The sequence below is a fragment of the Hypanus sabinus genome, unplaced genomic scaffold (assembly GCF_030144855.1).
Source record: "Hypanus sabinus isolate sHypSab1 unplaced genomic scaffold, sHypSab1.hap1 scaffold_318, whole genome shotgun sequence".
Classification (NCBI taxonomy): domain Eukaryota; kingdom Metazoa; phylum Chordata; class Chondrichthyes; order Myliobatiformes; family Dasyatidae; genus Hypanus; species Hypanus sabinus.
This window is the reverse complement of record NW_026781229.1, coordinates 256,229-277,271: the sequence shown is the minus strand read 5'-3', so window position 1 is coordinate 277,271 and position 21,043 is coordinate 256,229. Positions and strand designations below refer to the sequence as shown.

At 52.2% G+C, this 21,043-nt stretch overlaps 1 protein-coding gene across 5 annotated transcripts in view; it reads right to left on the bottom strand.

Moving 5' to 3' along the window:
• Positions 1-2,725: 2,725 nt before the first annotated feature.
• Positions 2,726-21,043, bottom strand: part of LOC132388410 (solute carrier family 35 member G3-like) — a 262,353-nt gene continuing 244,035 nt past the window's right edge. For 4 of the 5 annotated variants that reach the window (XM_059960762.1, XM_059960761.1, XM_059960759.1 and 1 more), the window contains exon 2: positions 2,726-3,805. In XM_059960762.1, coding sequence (XP_059816745.1) covers positions 2,790-3,788 — 999 coding nt within the window. In that variant the 5' untranslated portion in view covers positions 3,789-3,805 and the 3' untranslated portion in view covers positions 2,726-2,789. Of the gene's footprint in view, positions 3,806-3,963; positions 5,919-21,043 lie in introns of those variants that run through there. The other variant, XM_059960760.1, reaches the window with a different exon arrangement.

Genomic DNA, 21,043 nt, shown 5'->3' with positions numbered 1-21,043 from the left:
GTTCAGCAGCATCGAAATGAATTGCCGATGCTTAGGGCCGAGACTCTTCATCGGTCACAGTGGCAAAGCAGACGTGCTTTTATAATCCCAGGTCGACAAAAATGTCGGCAGAAATATAATTTTATGATTCTGATTTGCCCTTTACAATTACAATTCAATCTCAAGAATTGCCCAGGCCAGCACTTATTGCACATCCCAAACTGCCCCTTGAGAATCTGGGGGTGGGGGTAAGGCCCTGCTGCAGTCCTTCTGGAGATTGGAACCTCAGCGTTGCTGCGGAGCGTTTAAACCCAGTGAAAGATCGGCGACATATTTCCAAGTCAGGACAAGAATGAGGGAAAAACACAAGATGCTGGCATCCGAGCAACAAACAATCTGCCGGAGGTTCACGAATTGAAAATACAGCCATAAACCAGTAGGTGATACCTCATTCTGACCCCGGCGCGGTTTCCCCTGTGTCTGGGACGTGGCGTGAAACTGCATGTTAAAGCCGTCAGTCTCCCAGAACTTTGAATGTACGCGTACAAGCCCTATGCCATCACGACATTGATCACTTTCGCTCCACGACTGGGCCCGGGTTCAGAGATTTCCTTCCGAAACAAGTACGCATCTTTGCCTCCCCCATCTTTCAAAGACCATCCGCCCAGATTCAACACGTCTTCCCTGCTGATTTCCGCTAATGAAACCGAAATACAGCCGTTTAAGGTGATTGCAGGAAAGTATAGGAGGATATCAGAGGTAGATTTATTTTGACACAGATTGGTGTGTGTGTGTGTGTGTGTGTGAGACAGAGAGAGAGACACACTGCCTAGGCTGGTGATAGAGACAGGGACACTTACACAGAGTTGTGTGTGTGTGAGACACACTGCCTAGGTTGCTGATAGAGCCAGAGACATTTACGCATAGTGTGTGTGTGGAACGCACTTGCCAGGGTTGGTGGTGGAGACAGATACTTCTATGACAGTAAAATGTGTGAGGGAAGGGAGCGGTCAGATTGATTTTGGAGCAGGTCTGGGGAACATTGTGGGCATGCAATGGTATGGTTTATTATTGCTTATGTCCCGAAGTTTGTTTTGTGGCAGTAGTACAGCACAAGATATAAAAATACTATAAGGTAAATAAATGTAATGTACACAATGGAAGAATCCGATGGTGATCATGGTTTTATGGACTGTTCAGAAATCTGATGGAAGTGGGGTAGAACTTATTCCTGATGCGTTGAGTTTTGGTCTTCTGGCTCCTATGCCTTCTACCTGATGGTAGTAATGAGAAAGGGACATGTCCTGGATGGTGTGGTCCTAATGATGGACGCTACTCTCTTGAGGCCTGTTTCTCAGCGATGTTGCCGATGGTGAAGCAGGTTAAACCCATGAGTTTACATCCCTTTTCCAATCCTGTGGATTGGCGCTTCCATACCAGATAATGATGTAACGAGTCACCGTTCATCTGTCGAAATTTTATGGAGTCTTTGGTGACCTACTCAATCTCAAACTCCTAATGAAGCAGTGTGTTGCGCTGGAATGTGGGGCGATTCTTGCACTGTTTCTGTCACTGTTAATGCAGACACCACGTTTCAAAGTTCAACGTAAATTTATGATCAAAGAACATATCTGCCACCGGACACAAGCCTGCAGTTCTTTCCTTTGGGGGATACTCAGTAAATCCAACAACCATAGTAGAATCAATGAAAGACCCCATCCAAAAGGGCAGACAACCGGTGTGTGAAAGACAACCAACTGTGCAAATAGGAAGGAAAAAAATAATAAATATGTAAGCAATAAGTCTTGAGAACATGTGATGGAGTCTTTGTCAGTGAGTCCATAGGTTGTGGGAACATTTCAATGATGGGGCAAATGAAATTGAGTGGTTCAGGAGCCTGATAGTTGAGGGGTAATAACTGTTTCTGGACCTGGTGGTGTGGGTCCTGAGGCTTCTGTACCTTCTTCCTGATGGCAACAGTGAGAAGAGAGCATGGCCTGGGTGGTGAGGTTCCTGATGACGGATGCTGTTTTCCTGTGACAGCGTTCCGTGTTGATGTGCCCAGTGGAATACTGAATGTTTGGATATTCACGTGATACATACATTAATCTGAATCTAATGAAGTTTAGCCCCTGGCGGGTCTCCTTCGTGATTGCATCAATATGCTGTGCCCAGGATAGATTCTATGAGATGCTGGGCCCACTGCCAGCCTTTGGATGTGGCACAGATTCACCAGGATCCACAAACTGGCATTTATTCCCCCGGGATTTATGATAGTTAGAGAACAACTCAATCAGAATGGAATTGATAAGCAGGGAACCGGTTCCCGTCGATCCAGGACTATGGGAACTGGGGATGTGGTCAGGATCTGAACGTTGGAGCTGGGCATTTGGGAATAACATTTAGAAAGGACAGTACTATCATAGTGGAGAGAGTTGGAATGTCTCAGGGATGGAGGGAGAGGGGAAAGGGATTGATTTAAAACGTCAGCCTTTGAAAGGCTTAGATAGATTGGTTGTGGAGAGAATGTTCCTGTAGTAGGAGCAGTGGGATTTATTACACCCCATTAGTATTGAGATGAGGAGGGATTTCTTTATGCCGAGGGTGGTGACTCGGTGGAGTTCATTGGGTGTATTTAAAGCGGAGGTTCATTCGTAAGAGGTTATGGGGAGAAGGCAGGATAATGGGACAAATAAACCAGCCACGATGGAATGGTGGAGCATTCGAACAGAACGTCCTCTGCCTCACCCACACCACCCACCCTGCTGACTAATGGAGACAGATGTCGGGTGTCTACAAGCAAATAGTCTTTAATGCCCTTGCTTTGCTGAGCCCTCCTCCCTGTCCTGTACAATGTTGTGAGCGGTCAGCACAGCGATGCTGCCGATGATAACGCCAGCGCCGCCGAGATCATAGGCGTCAACGGGTTCGTTGAGCACGAAATACTGGACGGTCATGGTGACCACCACCTCAGAGTGGAGTAGGGCACAGACCAGGGCCGGGTGTGCCTTGGTGACGGCGTAATTGGCGCAGAAGAAGGAGACCAGGGCCAGGAGGGTGAGGCCGACCACGCAGCTCCAGGTGAGTGGGTCGGTGGTGACCACGGGCTCCTGGAGCAGGGGGACCAATGGTGCGCACAGCAAGCTGCCCACAACACCGAAGGTGAAGGCGGCCGTCAGCAGTTTGGCTGGGTGCGAAAGAGCGCGGAACAGGAACAGGGCCACTGAGAGCGCCAGACCCCCCAGCACGGCCAGCACGTAGCCCAGTAGCTCGGCGAGGAGCTTGCCCCTCCTCAGTCCTGCCAGGTCAGGGGCCACGATGAGCGAGAGGCCGGCCGTGCTGCCCAGCAGGCCCAGCCAGTCCCAGCAGCTGAGGCGTTGCGTGCCGAGGGCCGCGCTCATCAGCGCGGAGCAGAGCGTCGAGGTGCCTTTCCGCACGGTGGTGGCGCTCCCGGCTGGGATCAACATGAACGAGCTGTAGGCGCAGCCCACCGACAGCACGTTGACCACGGCGTGCGCGAAGATAGGTCTCCAGGCAGATCGGGGCCCGAACAGCGGCAGCCCCTGGCACTTCATGGTGAAAGCCAGCCCTACATGAAGGAGGCAGCGGAAGAGCAGGATCTCCAGCGAGGGCATCCGCGATGCCTGGTGGGCGATGCGGGCAAACGGCGCCACAAAACCGGCGGGCACTCCGCCTCCAAATAGGGCCACCACCAGACCTCGGCCGCTGTCCGACAAGCAGCTGCCCGACCCACACCGGGTGGCCGCCGGTGCTCGCCGCCCCTTCTGATGCTCTACCGTCTGCTGCATCGGGCTGACAGAGGGACCTGGACAGAGACAGAGGAGAGAGGGTCACAGGGTGAAAGGACACAGGACCGAGATTCCCATCTATGCTACTCCTGTTTGCCTGCCTTGGGTCCATATCCCTCTGAATCTTTACTGCCTGTGTACCTGTCCAAGTGTCTCTGAATGTTAGTAAAATTACCTGCAAGCGCCTCCTCTGGAAGTTCGTCCAGATGCAGACCGGGTGAAAAAGTTCCCTCTCAGGTTTCCTCCGCACTCTCCTTAAACTGGTGCCCTGTAGTTTTTGATTCCCCAACCCTAGGGAACAGAGTGTATTCACTTTTTCTGCGTCCCTCATAATTTTATACACCTCCACAATATCGCCCCACATTTGCGAACCTCTCTCTATAACCCAGTCCCTTGTCCCTGAAATATTTTCATAAATTTCCTCTGCACTCTTTCCAGCTTAATGAAACCTTTCCTACACCAAGGCAACCAAAACCGAGCATGATATTACATCAAAAGACACAGCAGCAGAATTAGGCCATTCAGCCCATCGAGTCTGCTCCACCTTCCATCATGGCTGATCCGTGATCCCACTCAACTCCATACACCACTCTTACCATAATCTTCGATGCCCTGACCAATCAGGAAACTCTCAGTTTTTGCTTTAAATATACCCTAATGTGGACCTGGCCTCCACCGCAGTCTGTGACAGAGCTTTCCATGGATTCACTGCTCTCTGGCTAAAAAAAAAATCCCTCCTTAACTCTGTTCTAAAGGGTTGCCCCTCAATTTTGAGATCTGGACATCCCCCAACATAGGAAACATCCTCTCCACATCCAACCTATCTAGTCCTTTCAACATTCGGTAGGTTTCAATGAGGTCCCCACGCATTCTTCTAAATTCCAGTGAGTACAGGCCCAGAGCTGCCAAATGTGCATGTTAACCCCTTCATTCCTGGAATCATCATTTTGAACCTCATCTGGACTCTCTCCAGTGACAACACATCCTTTCTGAGATAAGGGGCCCAAAACTGTTGACAATACTCCAAGTGCAGCCTGACTAGTGTCTTAAAAAGGCTCAGCAATATCTCCTTGCTTTCATATTCTATCCCCTTTGAAATAAATGCCAACAATGTATTTGCCTTCTTTACCACAGACTCAACCTGGAAATTAACCTTCTGGGAGTCTTGCACGAGGACTCATAAGTCTCTCTGCACCTCTGATGTTTGAATCTTGTCCCCATTTAGATAATAGTCCGCACTACTGTTCCTTTCACCAAAATACATTATCATTCATTTCCCAACACTGTATTCCATCGCATTGCTTCCTCAGCACTACCTACCCCTCCACCTGCAAACATCTGCAAACATCATCTGCAAACTTTGCCACAAAGTCATCAATTCCATTATCAAAATCATTGCCAAACGATGTGAAAATTAGCGATCCCAGTACTGACCCCTGAGGAACACCGCTAGTCACCGGCAGCCAACCAGAAAGGCCCCTTTTATTCCCGCTCGCTGCCTGCTGCCTGTCAGCCATTCCACTATCCATGCCAGTATCCTTCCTGTAATGCCATGGCATTTTATCTTGTTAAGCAGCCTCATGTATGGTACTTTATCAAGTGCTTTTTGAAAATCCAAGTAAATGACATCCACTACCTCTCCTGTGACCACCCTGCTTATTACTTTCTTGAAGAACTCTAACAGGTTTGTCAGGCAAGATTTTCCTTTACAGAAACCATGCTGACTTTGATTTATTTTATCATTAGTCACCACATGCCTTGAAACCTTATCCTTAGTAGACTCCAACACTTTCCCAACCACTGAGCTTAGGCTAACTGGCCTTTCGTTTGCCTTCCTCCATTCTTAAAGAGCGGAGTGACATTTGCGATTTTCCAGCCCTCCAGAACCATGCCAGAATTGTGTGATTCTTGAAAGATCATAACCAATGCATCTTCTATCTCTTCAGCAAACTCTTTCAGGACTCTGGGTTCCATCTGGTCCAGGTGACTTATCCACCTTAATTCATTTCAGTTTGCCTAGCACTATTTCCTTTGTAATAATAATGGCACTCACTCCTGCTCCCTGACACACTGCTAATGTCTTCCACAGTGAAGACAGATGCAAAGTACTTATTAAGTTCATCTGCCTTTTCTTTGTCCCCCATTACTAACTCACCAGCATCATTTTCCAGTGGTCCAATATCAACTCTGAGCTCCCTTTTACTTTTTATATAACTGAAAAAACTTCTAGTATCTTGCTATATATTATTGGCTAGTTTGCCCTCATATTTCATCTTTTCCCTTTCTGGAGCTTTTTAGTTGCCTTTTGTTGGATTTTAAAAGCTTCACAATCTTCCAACATTCCACTCACTTTTGCTACCCTTTCCTTGGCTTTTATGCAGTCCTTAACTTCCCTTGTCTGCCTCAGTTGCCTACACCTGGCATTTGAGAACTTCTTCTGTGGGACATATCTATTCTGCGCTATGTGAACTATTCCCAGACATTTCAGCCACCTCTGCTTTGTCATTATCCACCTGGGCAAACTCCTCTTGCATGTCCCTGTACTTCCCTTTATTCCATTGCGATACTGATGCATGTGACTTCTGCTTCTCCCTCTCAAACTGCAGTATGAATTCAATCAATTTATTCTGAATGCTATGTTCTTTTAAATACATCACCTTCAGTCCTATATTCCTTGTCCTTTTGAATTTTGCCTCTGTTGTATAATTTAATTCTTTGTCTGCACTTGTATTCAATCATTGGCTTGTCCTTCCTTATGTTCATGTTACACCCAGGTAAACCTACGCAAACCATACTCCAATGTGACCTCACCAGCATTTAGTATAACTGCAACACAGCGTCCAAACTACCTCCTGTACCTAATAAAGTGACCACTGGGTAGATTTACTGTCTTCTGCTGCTGTCGGCCATCCACTTCAAGGTTCAATGTTGTTCATTACGAGATGCTCTTCTGCACAGCACTGTGGTAACGTGTGGTTATTTCAGTTACTGTCAGCTTGACCCAGTCTGGCCATTCTCCTCTGACCTCTCTCATTAACGAGTTCTTTTCACCCTGTCATTCACTGGATTTTTTTGCTTCTCTGTGAACTCTAGAGCAGAGATACCCAACCTGGGGTCCATGCATCCCTCGTTTTATGACGTTGGTCCATGGCATTCAAAAAGGTTAGGAACCCCTGCCCTAGAGACTGCTGTGTGTGAAAATCCCAGGAGATCGGCAGTTTCTGAGATACTCAAACCTCCCTGTCTGGCACCAACAATCATTCCACGGTCAAAGTCACTTACATCGCGTTCCTTCCCCATTCTGATGTTTGGTCCGAACAAAGACTGAACCTCTTCACCATGTCTGCATGCTTTTATGCAGTGAGTTTCCGCCCCATTATATTATTTAATGAGCTGGTGTAGCTTATAAAATGGCCAATAATATGTATACTTAGTGCCCTGACTAATAAAGGCCAGAGAGCCAGAAGCAACCTTGTCTATCTGTGACACCACTTTCAGGGAACCACGTACTGTTCTACAATACTCTCACTCTTCACTGTGAAAGTCTGCCCTCATTTCTCTTCGCAACATGCAATGGTTCACACTGATCTGAATTAGGCTTGCCATTCCTCAAACACTAATGAAGATCGCTCGGTAAATCCTGATTTCCATGTTCACTGTCATCTACACCACCAATCGCACTGTTATCTGCCAACTAACTAACCATGTCCTCCACATACTCATTCAAGACTTTGATATTCTTGACGTCATTTGTCAGACCTCACTGGGAGCACGGTGCACAGTTCCAGTCTCCATATCCCTGGGTCACACAACAGTGGGAGCACGGTGCACAGTTAAAGTCTCCATGTCCCTGGGTCAGACCACACCAAGAGCACCGTGCACAGTTCCAGTCTCCGTATCCTGGGCTAGACAACAGTGGGAACACTGTGAACAGTTCCAGTCTCAGTGTCCTGCGGTAGACAACAATGGGACCACTGTGCACAGTTCCAGTCTCCATATCCTGAGGTAGACAACAGTGGGACCACCGTGCACAGTTCCAGTCTCTGTATCCTGGGGTAGACAACAGTGGGACCACTGTACACAGTTCCAGTCTCCGTATCCTGGGGTAGACAACAATGGGACCACCGTGCACAGTTCCAGTCTCTGTATACTGGGGTAGAAAACAGTGGGACCACCGTGCACAGTTCCAGTCTCAGTATCCCTGGGGTAGACAACAGTGGGACCACCGCGCACAGTTCCAGTCTCTGTATCGCTGGGGTAGAAAACAGTGGGACCACCGTGCACAGTTCCAGTCTCGTTATCCCTGGGGTAGACAACAATGGGACCACCGTGCACAGTTCCAGTCTCCATATCCCTGGGGTAGACAACAGTAGGACCACAATGCTCATTTGCAGTCTCTGTATCCTGGGGAAGACAGCAGTGGGACCATCGTGCACAGTTCCGGACTCTGTATCCTGGGGTAGACAACAGGGGACCACCGGGCACAGTTCCAGTCTCTGTATCCAGGGGGTAGACAACAGTGGGACCACCGTGCACAGTTCCAGTCTCTGTATACTGTGGTAGACAACAGTGGGACCACCGGGCACAGTTCCAGTCTCCGTATCCCTGGGGTAGACAGCAGTGGGACCACTGTGCACAGTTCCAGTCACTGTAATCTGTGGTAGACAACAGTGGGACCACCGTGCACAGTTCCAGTCGCTCTATATTGGGGAAGACAACAGTGGGACCACCGTGCACAGTTCCAGTCTCAGTAACATGCGATAGACAACAATGGGACCACCGTGCACAGTTCCAGTCCCTGAATCCCTGGGGTAGACAACAGTGGGACCACCGTGCACAGTTCCAGTCTCTGTATCCCAGGGGTAGACAACAGTGGGACCACCGTGCACCGTTCCAGTCTCTGTATCCTGGGGTAGACAACAGAGGGACCACCGTGCACAGTTCCAGTCTCTGTATCCCAGGGGTAGACAACAGTGGGACCACCGTGCACCGTTGCAGTCTCTTTATCCCTGGGGTAGATAATAGTGGGACCACCATGCACAGTTCCAGTCTCTGTATCCCAGGGGTAGACAACAGTGGGACCACCGTGCACAGTTCCAGTCTCTGTATCCCTGGATAGACAACAGTGGGACCACCGGGCACAGTTCCAGTCTCTGTATCCACGGGGTAGACAACAGTGGGACCACCGTGCACAGTTCCAGTCTCTGTATACTGTGGTAGACAACAGTGGGACCACCGTGCACAGTTCCAGTCTCCGTATCCCTGGGGTAGACAGCAGTGGGACCACTGTGCACAGTTCCAGTCTCTGTAATCTGTGGTAGACAACAGTGGGACCACCGTGCACAGTTCCAGTCGCTCTATACTGGGGAAGACAACAGTGGGACCACCGTGCACAGTTCCAGTCGCTCTATATTGGGGAAGACAACAGTGGGACCACCGTGCACAGTTCCAGTCTCAGTAACATGCGATAGACAACAATGGGACCACCGTGCACAGGTCCAGTCTCCGTATCCTGGGGTAGACAACAGTGGGACCACCGTGCACAGTTCCAGTCCCTGAATCCCTGGGGTAGACAACAGTGGGACCACCGTGCACAGTTCCAGTCTCTGTATCCCAGGGGTAGAGAACAGTGGGACCACCGTGCACCGTTCCAGTCTCTGTATCCTGGGGTAGACAACAGTGGGACCACCGTGCACCGTTGCAGTCCCTGTATCCTGGGGTAGACAACAGAGGGACCACCGTGCACAGTTCCAGTCTCTGTATCCCAGGGGTAGACAACAGTGGGACCACCGTGCACCGTTGCAGTCCCTGTATCCTGGGGTAGACAACAGAGGGACCACCGTGCACAGTTCCAGTCTCCATATCCCTGGGGTAGACAACAGTGGGACCACAATGCTCATTTGCAGTCTCTGTATCCTGGGGTAGACAGCAGTGGGACCACCGTGCACAGTTCCGGACTCTGTATCCTGGGGTAGACAACAGGGGACCACAATGCACAGTTCCAGTCTCTGTATCCCTGGAGAGACAACAGTGGGACCACCGGGCACAGTTCCAGTCTCTGTATCCACGGGGTAGACAGCAGTGGGACCATCGTGCACAGTTCCGGACTCTGTATCCTGGGGTAGACAACAGGGGACCACAATGCACAGTTCCAGTCTCTGTATCCAGGGGTAGACAACAGTGGGACCACCGTGCACAGTTCCAGTCTCCATATCCCTGGGGTAGACAACAGTGGGACCACCGTGCACAGTTCCAGTCTCTGTATCCCTGGATAGACAACAGTGGGAACACTGTGCACAGATCCAGTCTCTGTATCCTGGGGTAGACAACAGTGGGACAACCGGGCACAGTTCCAGTCTCTGTATCCACGGGGTAGACAACAGTGGGACCACCGTGCACATTTCCAGTCTCTGTATACTGTGGTAGACAACAGTGGGACCACCGTGCACAGTTCCAGTCTCCGTATCCCTGGGGTAGACAGCAGTGGGACCACTGTGCACAGTTCCAGTCTCTGTAATCTGTGGTAGACAACAGTGGGACCACCGTGCACAGTTCCAGTCGCTCTATACTGGGGAAGACAACAGTGGGACCACCGTGCACAGTTCCAGTCTCAGTAACATGCGTTAGACAACAATGGGACCACCGTGCACAGGTCCAGTCTCCGTATCCTGGGGTAGACAACAGTGGGACTACCGTGCAGAGTTCCAGTCCCCGAATCCCTGGGGTAGACAACATTGGGACCACCGTGCACAGTTCCAGTCTCTATATCCCAGGGGTAGACAACTGTGGGACCACCGTGCACAGTTCCAGTCTCTGTATCCCAGGGGTAGACAACAATGGGACCACCGTGCACCGTTCCAGTCTCTGTATCCTGGGGTAGTCAACAGAGGGACCACTGTGCACAGGTCCAGTCTCTGTATCCCAGGGGTAGACAACAGTGGGACCACCGTGCACCATTGCAGTCCCTGTATCCTGGGGTAGACAACAGAGGGACCACTGTGCACAGTTCCAGTCTCTTTATCCCTGGGGTAGATAATAGTGGGACCACCGTGCACAATTCCATTCTCTGTATCCTGGGGTAGACAACAGTGGGACCACCGTGCACCGTTGCAGTCCCTGTATCCTGGGGTAGACAACAGAGGGACCACCGTGCAGAGTTCCACTCTCAGTATCCTGGGGTAGACAACAGTGGGACCATCGTGTATAGTTCCGGTCTCTGTATCCAGGTGTAGACAACAGTGGGACCACCGTGCACAGTTCCAGTCTCCATATCCCTGGGGTAGACAACAGTGGGACCACCGTGCACAGTTCCAGTCTCCGTATCCTGGGGTAATCAACAGTGGGACCACCGAGCACAGTTCCAGTCTCAGTATCCACGGGGTAGATAACAGTGGGACCTCCATGCACAGTTCCAGTCTCTGTATCCAGCTGTAGACAACAGTGGGAACACCGTGCACAGTTCCAGTCTCCGTATCCCTGGGGTAGACAGCAGTGGGACCACCGTGCACAGTTCCAGTCTCAGTGACCTGCGATAGACAACAGTGGGACCACCGTGCACAGTTCCAGTCTCTGTATCCCAGGGGTAGACAACAATGGGACCACCGTGCACCGTTCCAGTCTCTGTATCCTGGGGTAGACAACAGAGGGACCACCGTGCACAGTTCCAGTCTCTGTATCCCAGGGGTAGACAACAGTGGGACCACCGTGCACCATTGCAGTCCCTGTATCCTGGGGTAGACAACAGAGGGACCACCGTGCACAGTTCCAGTCTCTTTATCCCTGGGGTAGATAATAGTGGGACCACCGTGCACAATTCCATTCTCTGTATCCTGGGGTAGACAACAGTGGGACCACCGTGCACCGTTGCAGTCCCTGTATCCTGGGGTAGACAACAGAGGGACCACCTTGCACAGTTCCAGTCTCTGTATCCCTGGGGTAGAAAACAGTGGGACCACCGTGCACAGTTCCAGTCTCTTTATCCCTGGGGTAGATAACAGTGGGACCACAGTGCACAATTCCATTCTCTGTATCCACGGGGTAGACAACAGTGGGACCATAATGCACAGTTCCAGTCTCCGTATCCCTGGGGTAGACAACAGTGGGACCACCGTGCACAGTTCCAGTCTCTGTATCCTGGGGTAGACAACAGTGGGACCGCCGTGCACAGTTCCAGTCTCAGTAACCTGCAGTAGACAACAATGGGACCACCGTGTACAGTTCCAGTCTCCGTATCCTGGGGTAGACAACAATGGGACCACCGTGCACAGTTCCAGTCTCCGTATCCCTGGGGTAGACAGCAGTGGGACAACTGTGCACAGTTCCAGTCTCTGTAATCTGTGGTAGACAACAGTGGGACCACCGTGCACAGTTCCAGTCTCTCTCTACTGGGGAAGACAACGGTGGGACCACCGTGCACAGTTCCAGTCTCTGTATCCTGGGGTAGTCAACAGTGGGACCACCGAGCACAGTTCCAGTCTCAGTATCCACGGGGTAGATAACAGTGGGACCTCCATGTACAGTTCCAGTCTCTGTATCCAGGTGTAGACAACAGTGGGAACACCGTGCACAGTTCCAGTCTCCGTATCCCTGGGGTAGACAGCAGTGGGACCACTGTGCACAGTTCCAGTCTATGTAATCTGTGGTAGACAACAGTGGGACCACCGTGCACAGTTCCAGTCTCAGTAACCTGCGATAGACAACAGTGGGACCACTGTGCACAATTCCAGTCTCTGTATCCCTGGGGTAGAAAACAGTGGGACAACCATGCACAGTTCCAGTCTCTTTACCCTGGGGTAGACAACAGTGGGACCACCGTGCACAGTTCCAGTCTCCGTATCCCTAGGGTAGGCAACAGTGGGACCACCGTGCACAGTTCCAGTCTCTGTATCCTGGGGTAGACAACAGTGGGACCACTGTGCACAGTTCCAGTCTCTGTAATCTGTGGTAGACAACAGTGGGACCACCGTGCACAGTTCCAGTCTCTCTATACTGGGGAAGACAACAGTGCAACAGTGGGACCACCGTGCACAGTTCCAGTCTCAGTAACCTGCGATAGACAACAGTGGGACTACCGTGTACAGGTCCAGTCTCCGTATCCTGGGGTAGAAAACAGTGGGACCACTGTGCACAGTTCCAGTCTCAGTAACCTGCGATAGACAACAGTGGGACCACCGTGTACAGGTCCAGTCTCCATGTCCCCGGGGTAGAAAACAGTGGGACCACCATGCACAGTTCCAGTCTCCGTGTCCCTGGGGTAGAGAACAGTGGGACCACCGTGCACAGTTCCAGTCTCCGTATCGCTGGGGTAGACAGCAGTGGGACAAATGTGCACAGTTCCAGTCTCTGTAATCTGTGGTAGACAACAGTGGGACCACCGTGCACAGTTCCAGTCTCTCTCTACTGTGGAAGACAACGGTGGGACCACCGTGCACAGTTCCAGTCTCCGTATCCTGGGGTAGACAACAGTGGGACCACCGTGCACAGTTCCAGTCTCCATGTCCCTGGGGTAGAAAACAGTGGGACCACCGTGCACAGTTCCAGTCTCCGTATCCTTGGGGTAGACAACAGTGGGACAACTGTGCACAGTTCCAGTCTCTGTAATCTGTGGTAGACAACAGTGGGACCACCGTGCACAGTTCCAGTCTCTCTCTACTGGGGAAGACAATGGTGGGACCACCGTGCACAGTTCCAGTCTCCGTGTCCTGGGGTAGACAACAGTGGGACCACCATGCACAGTTCCAGTCTCGGTATCCTGGGGTAGACAACAATGGGACCATCGTGCACGGTTCCAGTCTCAGTATCCTGGGGTAGACAACAATGGGACCACCGTGCACAGTTCCAGTCTCCGTATCCCTGGGGTAGAGAACAGTGGGACCACCGTGCACAGTTCCAGTCTCTGTATCCCAGGGGTAGACAACAGTGGGATCACCGTGCACTGTTCCAGTCTCTGTATCCTGGGGTAGACAACAGAGCGACCACAGTGCACAGTTCCAGTCTCTGTATCCCTGGGGTAGAAAACAGTGGGACCACCGTGCACAGTTCCATTCTCTGTATCCTGGGGTAGACAACAGTGGGACCACCGGGCAGAGTTCCAGTCTCCGTATCGCTGGGGTAGACAACAGTGGGACCACCGTGCACAGTTCCAGTCTCCGTATCCCTGGGGTATACAACAGTGGGACCACCGTGCACAGTTCCAGTCTCTGTATCCTGGGGTAGACAACAGTGGGACCACCGTGCACAGTTCCAGTCTCCGTATCCCTGGGGTATACAACAGTGGGACCACCGTGCACAGTTCCATTCTCTGTATCCTGGGGTAGACAACAGTGGGACCACCGGGCAGAGTTCCAGTCTCCGTATCGCTGGGGTAGACAACAGTGGGACCACCGTGCACAGTTCCAGTCTCCGTATCCCTGGGGTATACAACAGTGGGACCACCGTGCACAGTTCCAGTCTCTGTATCCTGGGGTAGACAACAGTGGGACCACCGTGCCCAGTTCCAGTGTCTGTATCCTGGGGTAGACAGCAGTGGGAATATCGTGCACAGTTCCGGACTCTGTATCCTGGGGTAGACAACGGGGGACCACAATGCACAGTTCCAGTCTCTGTATCCAGGGGTAGACAACAGTGGGACAATCGTGCACAGTTCCGGACTCTGTATCCCTGGGGTAGACAACAGTGGGACCACAATGCACAGTTCCAGTCTCTGTATCCTGGGGTAGACAACAATGGGACCGCCATGCAAAGTTCCAGTTTCTGTATCCCTGGGGTAGACAGCAGTGGGACCATCCTGCATAGTTCCAGTCTCTGTATCCAGGGGCAGACAAAAGTGTGAACACCGTGCACAGTTCCAGTCTCTGTATCCCTGGGTAGACAACAGTGGGAACACCGTGCACAGATTCGGTCTCTGTATCCTGGGGTAGACAACAGGGGACCACAATGCACAGTTCCAGTCTCTGTATCAAGGGGTAGACAACAGGGGACCGCAATGCACAGTTCCAGTCTCTGTATCAAGGGGTAGACAACAGTAGGACCACCGTGCACAGTTCCAGTCTCTGTATCAAGGGGTAGACAACAGTAGGACCACCGTGCACAGTTCCAGTCTCTGTATCCCTGGGGTAGAAAACAGTGGGACCACCGTGCACAGTTCCAGTCTCTGTATCACTGGGGTAGAAAACAGTGGGACCACCGTGCAGAGTTCCAGTCTCTGTATCCCTAGGGTAGACAACAATGGGACCATCGTGTACAGTTCCAGTCTCGGTATCCTGGGGTAGACAACAGGGGACCATCGTGTACAGTTCCGTTCTCTGCATCCTGGGGTAGACAACAGTGGGACCACAATGCAGAGTTCCGGTCTCTGTATCCAGGTGTAGACAACAGTGGGACCACCCTGCACAGTTCCAGTCTCCGTATCCCTGGGGTGGACAACAGTGGGACCAGCGTGCACAGTTCCAGTCTCCGTATCCCTGGGGTGGACAACAGTGGGACCACCCTGCACAGTTCCAGTCTCCGTATCCCTGGGGTGGACAACAGTGGAACCACCGTGCACAGTTCCAGTCTCTGTATCCTGGGATAGACAACAATGGGACCACCGTGCACAGTTCCAGTCTCTTTATCCATGGGGTAGACAACAGTGGGACCACCGTGCACAGTTCCAGTCTCAGTAACCTGCAGTAGACAGCAATGGGACCACCGTGCACAGGTCCAGTCTCCGTATCATGGGGTAGACAACAGTGGGACCACCGTGCACAGTTCCAGTCTCTGTATCCTGGGATAGACAACAGTGGGACCACCGTGCACAGTTCCAGTCTCTTTATCCCTGGGTTAGACAACAGTGGGACCACCGTGCACAGTTCCAGTCTCAGTAACCTGCAGTAGACAGCAATGGGACCACCGTGCACAGGTCCAGTCTCCGTATCCTAGGGTAGACAACAGTGGGACCACCGTGCACAGTTCCAGTCTCTGTATCCTGTGGTAGACAACAATGGGACCACCGTGCACAGTACCAGTCTCTGTATCCTGGGATAGACAACAGTGGGACCACAATGCACAATTCCAGTCTCCGTATCCCTGGGGTAGACAACAGTGGGACCCCCGTGCACTGTTGCAGTCTCTGTATCCCTGAGGTAGAAAACAGTGGGACCACCGTGCACAGTTCCGGTCTCTGTATCCTGGGATAGACAACAGTGGGACCACAATGCACAATTCCAGTCTCCGTATCCCTGGGGTATAAAACAGTGGAACCACCGTGCACAGTTCCAGTCTCTTTATCCCTGGGGTAGACAACAATGGGACCAGCGTGCACAGTTCCAGTCTCTGTATCCTGGGGTAGACAACAGTGGGACCACCGTGCACAGTTCCAGTCTCTGTATCCTGGGGTAGAAAACAGTGGGACCACCGCGCACATTTCCAGTCTCCTTATCCCTGGGGTAGACAACAGTGGGACCACAATGCACAATTCCAGTCTCTGTATCCTGGGGTAGACAACAGTGGGACCATCGTGTATAGTTCCGGTCTCTGTATCCAGGGGCAGACAACAGTTTGAACACCGTGCACAGTTCCAGTCTCCATGTCCCTGGTGTAGACAACAGTGGGACCACCGTGCGCAGTTCCAGTCTCTGTATCCTGGGGTAGACAACAGTGGGACCACCGTGCACAGTTCCAGTCTCTGTATCCCTGGGGCAGAAAACAGTGGGACCACCGTGCACAGTTCCAGTCTCTTTATCCCTGGGGTAGACAACACTGGGACCACCGAGCACAGTTCCAGTCTCTGGATCCCTGGGGTAGAAAGCAGTGGGACCACCGTGCACAGTTCCAGTCTCTTTATCCCTGTGGTAGACAACAATGGGACCAGCGTGCACAGTTCCAGTCTCTGTATCCTGCAGTAGACAACAATGGGACCACCGTGCACAGTTCCAGTCTGTGTATCCCTGGGGTAGAAAACAGTGGGACCACCGTGCACAGTTCCGGTCTCTGTATCCTGGGGTAGACAACAGTGGGACCACCGTGCACAGTTCCAGTCTCCATATCCCTGGGGTAGACAACTGTGGGACCACCGTGCACAGTTCCAGTCTCTGTATCCTGCAGTAGACAACTGTGGGACCACCGTGCACAGTTCCGGTCTCTGTATCCTGGGATGGACAACAGTGGGACCACAATGCACAATTCCAGTCTCCGTATCCCTGGGGTAGACAACAGTGGGACCCCCGTGCACTGTTGCAGTCTCTGTATCCCTGAGGTAGAAAACAGTGGGACCACCGTGCACAGTTCCGGTCTCTGTATCCTGGGATAGACAACAGTGGGACCACAATGCACAATTCCAGTCTCCGTATCCCTGGGGTATAAAACAGTGGAACCACCGTGCACAGTTCCAGTCTCTTTATCCCTGGGGTAGACAACAATGGGACCAGCGTGCACAGTTCCAGTTTCTGTATCCTGGGGTAGACAACAGTGGGACCACTGTGCACAGTTCCAGTCTCAGTAACCTGCAGTAGACAACAATGGGACCACTGTGCACAGGTCCAGTCTCCGAATCCTGGGGTAGACAACAGTGGGACCACCGTGCACAGTTCCAGTCTCTGTATCCTGGGGTAGAAAACAGTGGGACAACCGCGCACATTTCCAGTCTCCTTATCCCTGGGGTAGACAACAGTGGGAGCATCGTGCACAGTTCCGGTCTCTGTATCCTGGGGTAGTCAACAGTAGGACCACCGTTCACAGTTCCAGTCTCTGTATCCTGGGGTAGACAACAGTGGGACCATCGTGCACAGTTCCGGACTCTGTGTCCTGGAGTAGACAACAGGGGACCACAATGCACAGTTCCAGTCTCTGTATCCTGGGGTAGACAACAGTGGGACCACAATGCACAATTCCAGTCTCTGTATCCTGGGGTAGACAACAGTGGGACCATCGTGTATAGTTCCGGTCTCTGTATCCAGGGGCAGACAACAGTTTGAACACCGTGCACAGTTCCAGTCTCCATGTCCCTGGTGTAGACAACAGTGGGACCACCGTGCGCAGTTCCAGTCTCTGTATCCTGGGGTAGACAACAGTGGGACCACCGTGCACAGTTCCAGTCTCTGTATCCCTGGGGCAGAAAACAGTGGGACCACCGTGCACAGTTCCAGTCTCTTTATCCCTGGGGTAGACAACACTGGGACCACCGAGCACAGTTCCAGTCTCTGGATCCCTGGGGTAGAAAGCAGTGGGACCACCGTGCACAGTTCCAGTCTCTTTATCCCTGTGGTAGACAACAATGGGACCACCGTGCACAGTTCCAGTCTCTGTATGCTGGGGTAGACAACAGTGGGACCACCGTTCACAGTTCCAGTCTCTGTATCCTGGGGTAGACAACAGTGGGACCATCGTGCACAGTTCCGGACTCTGTGTCCTGGGGTAGACAACAGGGGTCCACAATGCACAGTTCCAGTCTCTGTATCCTGGGGTAGACAACAGTGGGACCACCGTGCACAGTTCCAGTCTCGGTATCCTGGGGTAGAAAGTAGTGGAACCACCGTGCACAGTTCCAGTCTCTTTATCCCTGGGGTAGACAACAATGGGACCAGCGTGCACAGTTCCAGTCTCTGTATCCTGCAGTAGACAACAATGGGACCACCGTGCACAGTTCCAGTCTGTGTATCCCTGGGGTAGAAAACAGTGGGACCACCGTGCACAGTTCCGGTCTCTGTATCCTGGGATGGACAACAGTGGGACCACAATGCACAGTTCCAGTCTCTGTATCCTGGGGTAGACAACAGTGGGACCACCGTGCACAGTTCCAGTCTCCATATCCCTGGGGTAGACAACTGTGGGACCACCGTGCACAGTTCCAGTCTCTGTATCCTGGGGTAGACAACAATGGGACCACCGTGCACAGTTCCAGTCTCGGTATCCTGGGGTAGAAAGTAGTGGAACCACCGTGCACAGTTCCAGTCTCTTTATCCCTGGGGTAGACAACAGTGGGACCACCGTGCACAGTTCCAGTCTCTTTATCCCTGGGGTAGACAACAGTGGGACCACCGTGCACAGTTCCAGTCTCAGTAACCTGCAGTAGACAGCAATGGGACCACCGTGCACAGGTCCAGTCTCCGTATCCTAGGGTAGACAACAGTGGGACCACCGTGCACAGTTCCAGTCTCTGTATCCTGTGGTAGACAACAATGGGACCACCGTGCACAGTACCAGTCTCTGTATCCTGGGATAGACAACAGTGGGACCACAATGCACAATTCCAGTCTCCGTATCCCTGGGGTAGACAACAGTGGGATCCCCGTGCACTGTTGCAGTCTCTGTATCCCTGAGGTAGAAAACAGTGGGACCACCGTGCACAGTTCCGGTCTCTGTATCCTGGGATAGACAACAGTGGGACCACAATGCACAATTCCAGTCTCCGTATCCCTGGGGTATAAAACTGTGGAACCACCGTGCACAGTTCCAGTCTCTTTATCCCTGGGGTAGACAACAATGGGACCAGCGTGCACAGTTCCAGTCTCTGTATCCTGGGGTAGACAACAGTGGGACCACTGTGCACAGTTCCAGTCTCAGTAACCTGCAGTAGACAACAATGGGACCACCGTGCACAGGTCCAGTCTCCGAATCCTGGGGTAGACAACAGTGGGACCACCGTGCACAGTTCCAGTCTCTGTATCCTGGGGTAGAAAACAGTGGGACCACCGCGCACATTTCCAGTCTCCTTATCCCTGGGGTAGACAACAGTGGGAGCATCGTGCACAGTTCCGGTCTCTGTATCCTGGGGTAGTCAACAGTAGGACCACCGTTCACAGTTCCAGTCTCTGTATCCTGGGGTAGACAACAGTGGGACCATCGTGTATAGTTCCGGTCTCTGTATCCAGGGGCAGACAACAGTTTGAACACCGTGCACAGTTCCAGTCTCCATGTCCCTGGTGTAGACAACAGTGGGACCACCGTGCGCAGTTCCAGTCTCTGTACCCTGGGGTAGACAACAGTGGGACCACCGTGCACAGTTCCAGTCTCTGTATCCCTGGGGCAGAAAACAGTGGGATCACCGTGCACAGTTCCAGTCTCTTTATCCCTGTGGTAGACAACAATGGGACCACCGTGCACAGTTCCAGTCTCTGTATGCTGGGGTAGACAACAGTGGGACCACCGTGCACAGTTCCAGTCTCTGTATGCTGGGGTAGACAACAATGGGACCACCGGGCACAGTTCCAGTCTCTGTATCCTGGGGTAGGCAACAGTGGGACCATCGTGCACAGTTCCGGACTCTGTGTCCTGGGGTAGACAACAGGGGACCACAATGCACAGTTCCAGTCTCTGTATCCTGGGGTAGACAACAGTGGGACCACCGTGCACAGTTCCAGTCTCGGTATCCTGGGGTAGAAAATAGTGGAACCACCGTGCACAGTTCCAGTCTCTTTATCCCTGGGGTAGACAACAATGGGACCAGCGTGCACAGTTCCAGTCTCTGTATCCTGCAGTAGACAACAATGGGACCACCGTGCACAGGTCCAGTCTCCGTATCCTGGGGTAGACAACAGTGGGACCACCGTGCACAGTTCCGGTTTCTGTATCCTGGGGTAGACAACAGAGGGACCACCGTGCACAGGTCCAGTCTCCGTATTCTGGGGTAGACAACAGTGGGACCACCGTGCACAGATCCTGTCTCTGTATCCTGGGGTAGACAACAGAGGGACCACCGTGCACAGTTCCAGTCTCCTTTTCCCTGGGGTAGACAACAGTGGGACCACCATGCGCAGTTCCAGTCTCTGTATCCTGGGGTAGACAACAGTGCGACCACCGTGCGCAGTTCCAGTCTCTGTATCCCTGGGGCAGAAAACAGTGGGACCACCGTGCACAGTTCCAGTCTCTTTATCCCTGGGGTAGACAACAGTGTGACCACAGTGCACAGATCCATTCTCTGTATCCCTGGATAGACAACAGTGGGACCACCGTGCACAGATCCGGTCTCTGTATCCTGTGGTAGACAACTGTGAGACCACCGTGCACAGGTCCACTCTCTGTATCCTGGGGTAGACAACACTGGGAGCACCGTGCACAGTTCCAGTCTCTGTATCCCTGGGTTAGAAAACAGTGGGACCACCGTGCAGAGTTCCAGTCTCTTTATCCCTAGGGTAGACAACAATGGGACCACCGTGCACAGTTCCAGTCTTTGTATCCTGGGGTAGACAACAGTGGGACCACCGTGCACACTTCCAGTCTCTGTATCCTGGGGTAGACAACAATGGGACCATCGTGTACAGTTCCAGTCTCGGTATCCT